Genomic DNA, 15,973 nt, shown 5'->3' with positions numbered 1-15,973 from the left:
TAGTCAATTCAAATAAATTCATTAGGCCCTAATCTATGGATTTCACATGACTGGGCAGAGGCCCACCATCAGAATGAGGCTTTCCCCACAAAAGGGCTTTATTACAGACATAAATACTCCTCAGTTTCATCAGTGGCTGGTCTCAGACTATCACGCAGGTGAAGAAACCGGATGTGGATGTCCTGGGCTGGCGTGGTTACACGGGGTCTGTTACACGTGAGCCCGGTTGGACGTACTGCCAAATTCTCTAAAACTATGTTGGAGGCGGTTTATGGTAGAGAAATGAACATTAAATGATCTGATAACAGCTCTGGTGGACATGTGTAACAAAACTGCACATTTTAGAGTGGTCTTTTATTGTCTCAGCACAAGGTGCACCTGTGTATTGATCATGCTGTTAAATCAGCTTATTGATATGCCACACCTGTCAGGTGGATGGATTATCTTGGCAAAGGAGAAATGCTCACTAACAGGGATGTAAACAAATTTGTGCACAATATTTGAGAGAAATGCATATGGAAAATTTCTGGGATCTTTTATTTCAGCATATGAAACATGGGACCAACATTTTACATGTTGCGTTTATATTTCGGTTCAGTATAGTTGAAGTATCTTACGACCAACAAGCAAAACATAATGCAATCTTAATTCTAACTATAACCACTGCCACTAATTATGTTTTTAACGTAGGCCTACATGACAGTTCACAAAATCATTATCAATGAGTCAAAAACCAATTGAATTCCTTCATCTGATTGTCTGTAGCCTATAAGGCCATATAACAAGGGTGCATATTTTAATTATTATTATTATATATTTTTTTACATCTAGGCCTACATTTAGAAACCAACAGAGGGATGTTTTATAAAACAACTAAATAACATAGTAGGGGCTATAATCATTCCTGAACATTGAGACAAATGCAGGTCATTTTAAAAACATCCAATGGCGTCAGAGACACAAACACATGAACGCTCATGCTGCCATGCGTGCACATGCACACACACGTACAAACCCACGCGTACAAACACACACACACTTAACAAAAAAAGTACGCCAAAAAGAGGTGACAGAAAAACAGACAGAGGCAAACATACAAAGAGGTCTTAATAACACTGACAAGACATATCAAAAATGTTTTGATTTCCTTGTGGATAACATTAATGATCCAAGGATGTCGAGGGATTATTAACGAGGTGGGACCTTCAGAGCTGCATCCACCTCCTCCTCTGGGCAGAGGACATGCCATTGGGCAACTGGACGTCTGGGATTGGCCAACATTTCGGACCAATGTTTGAGACCCACTCCTGTGGCACCGTAACCCATGAAGGTCTTGCCGATTGCATCGTTGCTCCCAAGCTTGTCGTAGTCATACACTGTTATGACGACCTGCACTTTCTGAATAAGAAACACAGGAGATACATTTAAACACTTACTATACTTCCAGAATACTGACTGGGTACTCTGCAACTACATATGGATTGATAAGGCAAAGATGCAATACCTGAATCTGCTCGAAGGGAATCTCAAAGCTGAAGCTCTCATTGAAGTAAGGGTTGAGTGTGTTCTTCTTGACAGTTGTCTTCTTCTTCTTGATCCGTTTCCCATTGTGCTGCAGAACAATCTTCACAAATGGATCTGAGGGGAAGGGTGGATGAGAAGGGAGCAAGCCAATTTGTCAATGTTTTTTGGTCGACTTTGATCCGACAAAGCTGCATGCCGGACAGCTGGTAGACTCACGAGGGCCGATTTTTACACATATGTCATTGGATGAATCTGCGATCGTGCGAACTGAAAACGTTGCTGATACATTTGCGAGGCCGCACAACCTTAGAGGGATCGAGAAAAGAACACTATTTGTTGAGAGATTTAAAATCACCTGATAAGCCACCAACATCCATCTTCTTTAGGTTCTTGGCCTCCATGATGTTGATAGTGAGTTTGCCAGCAGTAGGTACGTAGCGCAAGGAGATGCAGACATCACCCAGTTTCTCTGCCTTAGAGATGCACACCGGAACAACATGGTGTTAAACCACCAGCCAGAAACGGATCAAATAAGGAGGAATCTATTACATTAGGTTGTGATCTATCCATCATGCAAATGTGGGGGTGACCGGATGGATGACCAAAGGATTAGTAATACCACATTACAGCATACCTCTTCTTTTTCACTGTTCTCCAGGTCCCTCCAACATTGCATTGGTTGTCCCAGATCCACACTGTTCATGGGGATCTTTATCTCCCCAATCACATCATGCTTGGAGAAACGGTCAAAGTCGAAGACCTGCAACACGAGGATCTTCCCTCCCAACTCCGTGTACGGGATCTTGGAGGAAAGGCAGGGGCATTAGTCACAAGTGCATGTCTGGCCAACTGATGCTCCTCGATAGAGAGAGATTTATGTAATGCATTGTTGGCTCTTGCTTAGAGTTATTAAAAAACAGCATTGGTTAGTGCAGTTCTTAATAGGTATATCAATGTATATGTATATCAATGTATATGTATATCAATGTATATGTATATCAATGTATATCAAAAACAGTTCAATGTAAAATAATAATTATAGAATAAAACTAAACATGCCAACATATAAATACATATAACTAACAAACCCAGACAAACAAAGCAAACAAATGAAAACATGTATTAACAGGAGACAAGTAAAAATGCATTCTTAATTCTGCATTTTTAAAGTTGTTCGGGGATACCTTGACGGGCGGCAATCAGAGTACGAGAGACAAACTACGAAGGGGAGCACGGACATGGGCTCGACTTCTGCCCACGTGAACTCAGAGACCAACAAGTGATACATCATCAACAACCTGGAACACCAACACAAGCTGCTACAGAGACAGAAAACAAACAAACAGACCTAGACATGAGACAAACAAACAAAACCACAAGGCCAAGACACCACGTAAACCTTGAAGATGAAGGTCTCGTTGAAAACCGGACACAGGTTCTTGCGCTGGACCTTAGTTTCATGCTTCTTCTTTTTGTCTGGGAGCAGGTAGACTTTTACATAGGGGTCTGAGGTACCCCCCATATCCATGGCAGCCAGATCCTGAGCCTGGAGGATACCCACTATAAGCTTTGGAGAGAGAAGACCAAGAGGATGAGTCAGGATGATCAGGTGAAGATTAAAGGTTCAAGACATTTCTCCCAGAAAGTCTCAATTTCAGACATGGTTGATATTAACACATTATTGAATATATATACAGTACCAGTCAAAAGTTTGGACACACCTACTCATTCCAGGGTTTTTCTTTATTTTTTACTATTTTCTACATTGTAGAATAATAGTGAAGACATCAACACTTTGAAATAACCTATGGAATCATGTAGTAACCAAAAAAGTGTTAAACAAATCAAAATATATTTTATATTTGAGATTCTTCACATGTGAAGATCATTTGTTCACCAACTCTGCGTCTCACAAAGACACGGCGGTTGGAACCAAAAATATCAAATTTAGACTCATCAGACCAAAGGACAGATTTCCACTGGTCTAATGTCTATTGATCGTGTTTCTTGGCCCAAGCAAGTTTCTTCTTATTATTGGTGTCCTTTAGTAGTGGTTTCTTTGCAGCAATTCGATCATGAAGGCCTGATTCACACAGTGTCCTCTGAACAGTTGATTTTGAGATGTGTCTGTTACTTGAACTCTGTGAAACATTTATTTTGGCTGCAATTTCTGAAGCTGGTAACTCTAATGAACTTATCCTCTGCAGAAGAGGTAACTCTGGATCTTCCTTTCCTGTGGCGGTCCTCATGAGAGCCAGTTTCATCATAGTGCTTGATAGTTTTCGCGACTGCACTGAAAGAAACTTTCAAAGTTCTTGAAATTTTCCACATTGACTGACCTTCATGTCTTGAAGTAATGATGGACTGTCGTTTCTCTTTGCTTATTTGAACTGTTCTTGCCATAATATGGATTTGGTCTTTTACCAAATAGGGCTAGCTTCTGTATACCACCCCTACCTTGTCACAAAACAACTGTTTGGCTCAAACACATTAAGAAGGAAAGAAATTCCACAAATTAACTTTAAACAAGGCACACCTGTTAATTGAAATGCATTCCAGATGACTACCTCATGAAGCTGTCATCAAGGCAATGGGTGGCTACTTTGAAGAATCTCAAATGTAAAATATATTTTTTATTTGTTTAACACTTTTTTGGTTACTACATGATTCCATATGTGTGAGAGACGCAGAGTTGGTGAACGGATGATCTCCACATGTGTGGTTCCCACCGTGAAGCATGGAGGAGGAGGAGGTGTGATGGTGCTTTGCTGGTGACACTGTCTGTGATTTATATAGAATTCAAGGCACACTTAACCAGCATGGCTACCACAGCATTCTGCAGCGATACGCCATCTCATCTGGTTTGCGCTTAGTGGGACTATTATTTATTTTTCAACAGGACAATGACCCAACACACCTCCAGGCTGTTTAAGGGCTATTTGACCAAGAAGGAGAGTGATGGAGTGCTGCATCAGATGACCTGGCCTCCACAATCACCCGACCTCAACCCAATTGAGATGGTTTGGGATGAGTTGGACCGCAGAGTGAAGGAAAAGCAGCCAACAAGTGCTCAGCATATGTGGAAACTCCTTCAAGACTGTTGGAAAAGCATTCCTCATGAAGCTGGTTGAGAGAATGCCATCAGTTTGAACAGCTGTCATCAAGGACAAAGAGTGACTACTTTGAAGAATCTCAAATATAAAATATATATTAAAATATARAAATATAACACTTTTTAGGTTACGACATGATTTCGTATGTTATTTCATAGTTTTGATGTCTTCACTATTATTCTACAATGTCAAAATAAAGAAAACCCCTGGAATCAGTAGGTGTGACCAAACTTTTGAGTGGTACTGTAATATATAATCAGGGTTGGGTAGGTTACTTTCTAAATGTAATCCTTTACAGTTATTAGTTACCTGTCAAAAATTGTAATCAGTAACGTAACTTTTGGATTACCCAAAGTCAGTGACGTAATCTGAGTACCTTCCGTTCCTTTTACATTACTTTCCCCTTAAGAGGCATCAGAAGAAGACAAAAATGTATGTTACCAATTGAACGACATCTATTGCAGGATAAATCAATGTTAAAGTTTACATAGCTGGCCATATATGTTACATTTTACTTTATGGGTTGGATACGTCGGCTTCTTCTAACCCATCGCTTTCTACTACATTTAATAATACGGTAAAATGATATCTTTACATTAAAAACCAAAGTCTATCAGAATTCCAGTCATTCCAATATACATTATACCCCTTGATCTTCAAGAATAGGACTTATGGAAGTATAGGTTAGCCAAATTGTGTTACCAGAGCATGACCTCAAAACGAAGGACTTATTAGCCAGCCCTACTCTGTTGTTTATGATTTTGTTGTCATGGAGGACAGATTAGGCTCATTGATTCAAGTTGAAAATTAAATGCTGTGCTCATGGAATGGCATGCTATTTACATGTGAAGAATGAATGCCATATGCTGCATTTTCTATAGGCCTAGGGTTTATCTTTTTGTTGGTGACATTTTGATATCTTGATAATATGGAGCTGTTTAAAGGGCAAATCCACAGATGAAACAATACTGTCGCCCCGCCTCTGTTTTGGTAAAAAGCTGAGGGATGGGCCTGGAGAAATGTAACCACTCTCAGATTAATAGACAGAGCTATGGATTTAAGGACTGACCATCCATGATATAAAAAATATTGTTTTAATCATGTAATGAGCCTATACAGTGCTGTTTTACATTCACAATGTTAACAAACATTGGAATAAAACAAGTTAATATTTTGGGTTCTCATGGAGTGTGACAGCTAAACTAAGCTCATGAGGCATTTATAAGTTATATTCTTCAAGAATCAATGAAGATATAAATTATATAAATATAAGTCCAAAAATGGATGTAGCAAATACAGATTGCCCATTTAAGTCTATTAGAAGTGTGCAAGTTTGAGCATGTGTCCATTAGGCCTATGGATATATATTTTTTAGCAGCATAAATTAGATTCAGCAATAAAAGCCCCACTTTTATTTCATAGGCTGGGTTCTGCACTATGCAGCTGTTGCAAGAACACATTTTTCACTGGCTGTCCACTGGTTTCAAAAACAATGATTGATAGGCAGCTTAAACTTCTTGAATTCAACCATTATTGGGTTCAAATAGACATTTAGACTTGCGAACAGCAAGGTGAAACAAAATTTAATTTGCGCCTTTTTTCAATGCTGATTTGAATGTCATTGAGAAAACGGAGAAGTGTCAAAGATTTATTTTCCGCAAACATCCTTTCTGAATTTAAAAGTACTCTAAGTAATCTTCTAGTTTTTTAAAAGTATCTGTAATCTGATTACAATTTTTTGTCTGGTAACGGATTAGTTACCGTTTTTTGTAATCCCTTAAATTGTAATCCCCACCCCCCTCCTCCATTTGTTTTGTACACTGCTGCTACTCGCTGTTTATTATCTATGCATAGTCACTTCACCCCTACCTACATGTACAAATTACCTCAACTAACCTGTACCCCCGCACACTGACTCGGTACCCCCTGTATATAGCGTCATTATTGTTATTTTATTGTGTTACTTTGTATTATTTTTTACTTTAGTTTATTTGGTAAATATTTTCTTAACAGTTCTTGAACTACACTGTTGGTTAAGGGCTTGTAAGTAAGCATTTCACGGTAAGGTCTACACTTGTACTTGACGCATGTGACAAATGAAGTTTGATTTGATGCAACAGATTACATGTAATCCGTTACTCCCAAACCCTGTATATAATATACACACACTACATTGCCAAAAGTATGTGGTCACCTGCTCATTGAACATCTCATTCCAAAATCATGGGCATTAATATGGAGTTTGCTATAACAGCCTCCACTCTTCTGGGAAGTCTTTCTACTAGATGTTGGCTCATTGCTGCGGGGACTTGCTTCCATTCAGCCACGAGAGCATTAGTGAGGTCGGGCACTGATGTTGGGCGATTAGGCCTGGCTCGCAGTCGCCGTTCCAATTAATCCAAAAGGTGTTTGATGGGGTTGAGGTCAGGGCTCTGCAGGCCAGTCAAGTTCTTCCACACCGATCTCGACAAACCATTTCTGTATGGTCCTCGCTTTGTGCATGGGGGCATTGTCATGCTGAAACAGGAAAAGGCCTTCCCCAAACTGTTGCCACAAAGTTGGAAGCACAGAATCATCTAGAATGTCATTGTATGCTGTAGCGTTAAGATTTCCCTTCACTGGAACTAAGGGGCCTAGCCTGAACCATGAAAAACATCCCCAAACCATTATTCCTCCTCTACCAAGCTTTACAGTTGGCACTATGCATTCGGGCAGGCAGTGATCTCCTGGCATCCGCCAAACCCAGATTAGTCCATCAGACTGCCAGATGGTGAAGCGTGGTTCATCACTCCAGAGAACACGTTTCCACTGCTCCAGAGTCCAATGGCGGCGAGCTTTACACCACTCCAGCCAACGCTTGGCATTGTGCATGGTGATCTTTTGCAGCTGATCGGCCATGGAAACCCATTTCATGAAGCCCCTGACAAACAGTTATTGTGCTCACGTTGCTTTCAGAGGCAGTTTGGAACTCGGTAGTGAGTGTTGCAACCGAGGACAGACGATTTGTTCGCGCTCACGTTTCAGCCCACGTCGGATCCCGTTCTGTGAGCTTGTGTGGCCTACCACTTCGCGGCTGTGCCGTTGTTGCTCCTAGACATTTCCACTTCACAATAACAGCACGTACAGTTGATTGGGGCAGCTCTAGCAGGGCAGAAATTTGACGAACTGACTTGTTGGAAAGGTGGCATCATATGACAGTACCACGTTGAAAGTCACTGAGCTCTTCAGTAAGGCCATTCTACAGCCAATGTTTGTCTATGGAGATTGCAAGTGTATAGGCTGAAATTGTCGAATCCACTAATTTGAAGGGATGTCCACATACTTAACTAATGTTGTCACACACCAGTTAGGCTAGTATTTTGCTGTTTTACATCTTTGCTAAGTGTATGTACTGATTGTAAGTTGCTCTGGAGAATAGCATCTGCTTCAGTAAATAACAGAATTGCAACAAATGTGCTGTGCTGTCATATATAAGGCACTGTGTTTTGCGCAGTCATGAGACATAGCAAGACTATCCAGAAATGGGAATGACACAAAAAATGTAAGCAATTGTCTGAGGATGGTGCTGGACCATCTGAGATAAAAAGAAAAGGGGACCGTTTGATGAAAAAGCTTTAAATAAAGGTTCAAATCCAGGCCATGTGACATGATTGCGCAAAACACAGGGCGCTAGTCATACAGTATTAGTACAGGGGCCTCTTTTGACAAAGTATCGTACCATACAACAAAAGAACTTGGCACTACCTGGGCATCTGTGAAGTTGTAGTCCAAGGAGAACTCCAGTTTTCCCAGCTTCTCCTGCTCCTTCTCCTCTCCTTCCCCTTCTTTCTTATCCCCTTCTTCCTGAATAATAGAGCGCAGACACATCTTTTCTGTTTTTGTTTGATACTGCACGGCACTGTCTATGTTCCTCACATTCATGGGAAATGTGTGTATTTCATCTCTTCCCCCCCATCTTTCCTCTGTATCCATCTCACCTTATCGCCACCCTCTCCTCCCCCTTCGTTGTCTGCCTTCCTCCGGCGGCCAGCCTTCCTCTCCCTCACTTTCTTTGTTTTTTTCTTTTTCCCAAAGCATTTTTTGAAGAGGCAGAAGGTGCAGCATCCTACCAGCACCAGCACCACTACGACGATGGCCCCAACTGCCCACATAGGGACTACAGAAGAAAGAGGGAACACAATTAACATCTAATGACATACTGTCTATCTTAACATATGAGAAACTATACCAAGATACTTGAAACAGGGAGGGAAGCGGAACATATACCAGGACAAGTTGGAAGTCTATTCTTTCATCCTAACGTGCTCGATGTTGACTAGTGGATCACACCTGAACAAGGGACGAGGTTTGTTAACGACAGCGAAAAACAAATCTTAAAGGGAAACAATAACAGACATGATTGCTATCGACTTCGATGGGGTTGTAATGTCACAATGTACACAGGGGAAGGGAGGCTGTACCAATATACAGTTGCGGTCCAAATATTTGTGGCACCGTTGCACGATTCAATATTTATTCTCAAATAAGTTGAAATTGAGAAGAAAAAAACGTTGGTGTATTTGTTTGATTTACATCTGCACAGGACCAACATCAAAACTGATATWTTGACTTAAAAAATYAAAAAAAAAAAAAAATCATTTGATTGGAGGCAAGTCATTCTTGTTTACAGTGTAATTTATGTCACCTGTGGTAAGTTGTAGATGCCTACAGGGTAACAATAGTCATTCAACCTGTTTTGAAAGACTAAACAGAACTTTCTTCTCCATTGCACTCCATTATAAAGTGCAGAGGTGCCAATAGATTTGTCCGCAACTGTAGGTATATGCAAAGGAAATGCACATGGAGAACGAAAACGTTATCACTTCTGTGAATAATTCCTGTGAGAAAAGAGGAATGATATGATCAAATGAAGATGATGAAGTGACATTGTGGATTCCGTGTCCCATTCCATAGTTCTAACATCTGTCATGGCTTATATGTACGGTCCTATAACTCTCATTCTATTTTTGTCACCAACTCATCACTCAGTCCCTCCACCCCAAAAAAATCCATGAGAGAATTAAATTGCCACATCAGGATCAGGACCCAAGCAGATTTCAACCTTCCACGATAGCTACAGAGATGACATAAACGTTAGGAAAACAGCGTCTGTGTAGTCCTCAGTCTTGTCCAATTCCATCTACATGCCAGGAACTACTTACGTGGCAGATGGCCAATCTCATTCATGAACTTGTTCTTCATGTGGTCATAGTTGTGGTGGCCGGGGTGGTGTGCTGGAGGGACGTGGGCAGCTGGCTCCTCTACTTGTTCTGGCTCTTTTTCATGTTCAGGTTCTGGTTCTGCCGGCTCCGCAGCCCGACGGGCCCGGAACTGCACACTGGCCATCCTCATTCCAGCTGATAAATAGCAGGTACAAGGCAAGGGATTAGTTGGCCCCAAACAAATTCTAGGCAATGTTGACACAGATAATGATGATTGATAGAATAAGATAATCCGTTGTCTCATGTATTCATATCATCACATGGGTAGTTCAGAACATTCAGGTTTCTAGTTGCAGTGTGTGAATTCAAGTAGGCTAAACGTGTATCTATTATCCAAAAGTGTCACCTCCTTCAGAGAGCACCGGACAATAAACCAGATGCTCAACAAGGCTGACCTTAATCCCTCTTCTTCTCATCTCATCCCTCCCCATAACCCACCATGTCGCCCCCCCCCCTCACTCCTCTTCACTCCCTCTCTCGCCATATCTATCTATCCCTCTATCGCTCTCTCTCTGCTGACACATAACTGGATTACTACAGTATTAATCCAAAATCCCAGACCCCCGAAGCTTAACTAAGAGGTGGTTTACCCCCTCCCATTCCCCGCCCTCCCAAGCCCCAGTCCCAGCATCTCCTACCCTCTCTCTCATATCTGGCACTGGTTTCAGGGGTAGTGGGTCTATATCTAGTAATTTCAGAGGATAATGTCCAATGGAATGTACTGTGAAGGGAAATCTCAATCACAAGCTTTACATAACATTTCCTTGGCTTGTCCATCCTCCTTCCTTACAATTCTGCCTATTTCTAGACCATCTTTGAAATGCAGTAGATGCATCTAGTGCTTCCCCATGAATACATATGATAATGGGAATTTGAGGAAAATAAAAGAGATTTTAAGATGATACAGCTGTACAGCTAATGGTGATTACTTCATGAAAGCATAGTAAAAACTAAACATAAAGCGATTTTCAGAGAGAGTATGAAGAGTAGGAAAATAGGTGATGAACTGAATGCATGTGTAAGACATATTTTCAGGTTTAATTATGTGTTTTCATATCTCTGCTCTGCACCTCACCCATTATAGATGTGACATATTCACTACATGATCAAAAGTATGTGGACACCTGCTCGCCGAACATCTCATTCCAAAATCATGGGTATTAATATGGAGTTGGTCCCCCCCTTCCTCCACCAAACTTTACAGTTGGCACTATGCATTAAGGCAGATAGCGTTCTCCTGGCATCTGCCAAACCCAGATTCGTCCGTCGGATTACACTTTGTCCGTCGGACTGCACTCGTTTCCACTGCTCCAAAGTCCAATGGCGGCGAGCTGTACACCTCTCTAGCCGACGCTTGGCATTGCGCATTGTGATCTAAGGCTTGTGTGCGGTTGCTTGGCCATGGAAACCCATTTCATGAAGCTCCCGACGAACACTTATGCGGCAATGCAAATAGTCTGGGTAGCCATTTGATTAGCTGTTCAGGAGTCTTATGGCTGAGCAGTTGCCATACCAGGCAGTGATGCAACCAGTCAGGATGCTCTCGATGGTGCAGCTGTAGAACTTTTTGAGGATCTGAGGACCCATGCCAAATCTTTTCAGTCTCCTGAGGGGGAATAGGCTGTGTCGTGGCCTCTTCACGACTGTCTTGGTGTGTTTGGAACATGATAGTTTGTTGGTGACACCTAGGAACTTGAAGCTCTCGACCTGCTCCACTACAGCCCGTCGATGAGAATGTGGGCGTGCTTGGTCCTCCTTTTCCTGTAGTCCACAATCATCTCCTTTGTCTTGATCACGTTGAGGGAGAGGTTGTTGTCCTGGCACCACACGGCCAGGTCTCTAACCTCCACCCTATAGGCTATAGGTCTCATCGTTGTCGCCGGCAAACTTAATAATGGTGTTGGAGTCGTGCCTGACCATGCAGTCATGAGTGTACAGGGAGTACAGGAGGGGACTGAGCACACATCCCTGAGGGGCCCCCGTGTTGAGGATCAGCGTGGCGGATGTGTTGTTACCTGAAAAACTCCCCAGTCCTTAACGATTACAAGCATACCCATAACATGATGCAGCCACCACTATGATTAAAAATATGGAGTGTTCAGTAATGTGCTGTACTGGATTTGCCACAAACATAACACTTTGTATTCAGGACAAAAATGTAATTGCTTTGCCACATTTTTTTGCAGTATTACTTCAGCATTTTGTTGCAAACAGGATGCATGTTTTGGAATATTTTATACTGTACAGGCCTTCATTTCACTCTTTCAATTAGGTTAGTATTGTGGAGTAACTACAATGTTGTCGATCCATCCTTAGATTTTTCATATCACAGCCATTAAACTCTGTAACTGTTTTAAGGTCGCCAATGGACTCAAGTTGAAATCCCTGAGTGGTTGCCTTCCTTTCCGGCAACTGAGTTAGGAAGGAGGCCTGTATCTTTGTAGTGACTGGGTGTATTGATACACCATCCAAAGTGTAATGAATAACTTCACCATGCTTAAATCAATATTCAATGTCTGCTTTTTTTTACCCATCTACTAATAGTTGCCCTTCTTTGAGAGGCATTTGCAACCTCCCTGGTCTTTGTGGTTGAATCTGTGTTTAAAATTCCTTGAGGGACCTTACAGATAATTGTATGAATGGGGTACAGGCATTAAGTAGTCATTCAAAAATCATATTAGACACTATTATTTCACTCAGAGTGAGTCCATGCAACTTATTATATTTGTTTTATTACATTTTTTATTTCACCTTTATTTAACCAGGTAGGCTAGTTGAGAACAAGTTCTCATTTGCAACTGCGACCTGGCCAAGATAAAGCATAGAAATTCGACACATACAACAACACAGAGTTACACATGGAATAAACAAAACATACAGTCAATAATACAGTAGAAAAATAAGTCTATATACAATGTGAGCAAATGAGGTGAGATAAGGGAGGTAAAGGCAAAAAAAGGCCATGGTGGTGAGGTAAATACAATATAGCAAGTAAAACACTGGAATGGTAGATTTGCAGAAATAATGGGGTGCAAAGGAGCAAAATAAATAAATAAATACAGTAGGGGAAGAGGTAGTTGTTTAGGTTAAATTATAGATGGGCTATGTACAGGTGCAGTAATCTGTGAGCTGCTCTGACAGCTGGTGCTTAAAGCTAGTGAGGGAGATAAGTGTTTCCAGCTTCAGAGATTTTTGCAATTCGTTCCAGTCATTGGCAGCAGAGAACTGGAAGGAAAGACGACCAAAGGAGGAATTGGCTTTGGGGGTGACCAGTGAGATATTCCTGCTGGAGCGGGTGCTACGAGTGGGTGCTGCTATGGTGAACAGTGAGCTGAGATAAGGCGGGGCTTTACCTAGCAGAGACTTGTAGATAACCTGTAGCCAGTGGGTTTGGCGACGAGTATGAAGCGAGGGCCAACCAACGAGAGCGTACAGGTCGCAATGGTGGGTAGTGTATGGGGCTTTGGTGACAAAACGGATGGCACTGTGATAGACTGCATCCAGTTTGTTGAGTAGAGTGTTGGAGGCTATTTTATAGATGACATCACCGAAGTCGAGGATCGGTAGGATGGTCAGTTTTACGAGGGTATGTTTGGCAGCATGAGTGAAGGATGCTTTGTTGCGATATAGGAAGCCGATTCTAGATTTAATTTTGGATTGGAGATGCTTAATGTGAGTCTGGAAGGAGAGTTTATTGTCTAACCAGACACCTAGGTATTTGTAGTTGTCCACGTATTCTAAGTCAGAGCCGTCCAGAGTAGTGATGCTGGACGGGCGAGCAGGTGGGGGCAGTGATTGGTTGAATCGCATGCATTTAGTTTTACTTGCGTTTAAGAGCAGTTGGAGGCCACGGAAGGAGAGTTGTATGGCATTGAAGCTTGTCTGGAGGTTAGTTAACACAGTGTCCAAAGAGGGGCCAGAAGTATACAGAATGATGTCGTCTGCGTAGAGGTGTATCAGAGAATCACCAGCAGCAAGAGCAACATCATTGATGTATACAGAGAAGAGAGTCAGCCCAAGGATTGAACCCTGTGGCACCCCCATAGAGACTGCCAGAGGTCCGGACAACAGGCCCTCCGATTTGACACACTGAAMTCTATCAGAGAAGTAGTTGGTAAACCAGGCGAGGCAATCATTTGAGAAACCAAGGCTGTCGAGTCTGCCAATAAGAATGTGGTGATTGACAGAGTCGAAAGCCTTGGCCAGGTCGATGAATACGGCTGCGCAGTAATGTCTCTTATCGATGGCGGTTATGATTTCGTTTAGGACCTTGAGTGTGGCTGAGGTGCACCCATGACCAGCTCTGAAACCAGATTGCATAGCGGAGAAGGTACGGTGGGATTCGAAATGGTCGGTAATCGGTTATTTAACTTGGCTTTCGAAGACCTTAGAAAGACATGGTAGGATAGATATAGGTCTGTAGCAGTTTGGGTCTAGAGTGTCACCCCCTTTGAAGAGGGGGATGACCGCAGCAGCTTTCCAATCTTTGGGAATCTCAAGACGATACGAAAGAGAGGTTGAACAGGCTAGTAATAGGGGTTGCAACAATTTCGGCAGATCATTTTAGAAAGAGAGGGTCCAGATTGTCTAGCCCGGCTGATTTGTAGGGGTCCAGATTTTGAATCTCTTTCAGAACATCAGCTATCTGGATTTGGGTGAAGGAGAAATGGTGGGGGCTTTGGCGGGTTGCTGTGGAGGGTGCCGGGCAGTTGACCGGGGTAGGGGTAGCCAGGTGTAAAGCATGGCCAGCCGTAGAGAAATTAGTAGAGAATATGACTTGTGAATCAAATGTTTACTCCAGAACTTATTTAGGCTTGCTCTAACAAAGGGGTTGAATACTTATTGACTCAAGACCTTTCAGCTTTTCATTTGTAATTGATTTGTGAACATTTCTTAAAATATAATTCCATTTAAAAATGATGGGGTATTGTGTGTCGGCCAGTGACAAAATATCTCAATTTAATTATTTTTAAATTCAGGCTGTAACACAACAAAGTGTGAAAAAAGTCAAGGGGGTGTGAATACTTTCTGAAGGCAATGTATCTCTTTATTTAGGTTGATGGCATGACATTGAAACAATGACATTCATTCAACCAAAACATTTTACTATCTACATTGAAATAAGGTAAAAAATAAAATGTCTAATCAAATATGGAATTAATCTTCTTTTCAACCACCCCAATATATTATACACTGAGTGTACGAAACATTAGGAACACCTGCTCTTTCCATGACAGACTGACCAGATGAATCCAGGTGAAAGCTATGATCCCTTATTGATGTCACTTGTTAAATTCACTTCAATCAGTGTAGATGAAGGGGCGGAGACAGGTTAAAGAAGGATTTTTAAGCCTTAAAATAAATATATATATATATACAGTATATGTTTCTGCGTGGAATTTGACATCATTTTAAACGTATACATAGTTATGATTTTTATGTTGAAATTAGATTGATGAAACAACCTGTTAGTCATGTTAAGTCATTGTATTTAAGTTAAAGTTTTACCCAAATGTCAGTGTTTACAACGCTGGTTAAAAAGAGATGAGAACAGTACTGATGACTTTTTGCGAATCCATGTTGGTTCCACGTCACAATAGGTTGACAAATGGCTATGAAACAACATTGATTCAATTAGTGTGTTCCCAGTGGGGAAAGCAATTCTCATCTATGCAACTGTTAACAATTCTTACTTAGTAAGCTTCAAGAAATTTCAGATGATGATTATGAAATGAAATCGCATTGGGCTTACCTGTTAATATTTTCCCCTTTTCCCCTCTGTCTTTTATATCATCAATTTTGGAATAAACCACTTTTGTGTCAAAATGGCCCTTGGGAACCCTCACACACCCATCGTTCCTTCCTTCGTGAATATTCCAGTGACTATTATGCCTGTCAGCTTGTCCCCCGCCCCCCCCCCCCCGCCCCCTTCTAAGCTAAAGCGCTGTCAAATCACTAAAGCAGCCCGTGACGTTAATCTCACTCTCCCCCACCCTCCCTATAGGAGTATGTCAACAACACATTTGTTGATCCATCTCTTGGTTTAAATAGAAATTCCATAAGAGCAACAGTCGT

General features: G+C 41.6%; 1 protein-coding gene across 1 annotated transcript; it reads right to left on the bottom strand.

The window, feature by feature from the left end:
* Positions 1–518: 518 nt before the first annotated feature.
* On the bottom strand, positions 519–15,762 carry syt5b (synaptotagmin Vb). Its single transcript, XM_024007036.2, has 9 exons — positions 15,651–15,762; positions 9,839–10,033; positions 8,615–8,793; positions 8,382–8,480; positions 2,924–3,091; positions 2,159–2,326; positions 1,880–1,997; positions 1,505–1,638; positions 519–1,398 (listed from the first exon to the last, which is right to left on the bottom strand). The coding sequence occupies exons 2-9, from the start codon at positions 10,026–10,028 to the stop codon at positions 1,189–1,191; spliced, it is 1,266 nt and encodes a 421-aa protein (XP_023862804.1). The 5' UTR covers positions 10,029–10,033; positions 15,651–15,762; the 3' UTR covers positions 519–1,188.
* Between the last annotated feature and the right edge of the window lie 211 nt (positions 15,763–15,973).

The sequence above is a fragment of the Salvelinus sp. IW2-2015 genome, linkage group LG18 (genome assembly GCF_002910315.2).
Source record: "Salvelinus sp. IW2-2015 linkage group LG18, ASM291031v2, whole genome shotgun sequence".
NCBI classification, from domain to species: domain Eukaryota; kingdom Metazoa; phylum Chordata; class Actinopteri; order Salmoniformes; family Salmonidae; genus Salvelinus; species Salvelinus sp. IW2-2015.
The sequence above is the reverse complement of the archived record's forward strand: the minus strand, read 5'-3'. Positions and strand labels throughout refer to the sequence as shown.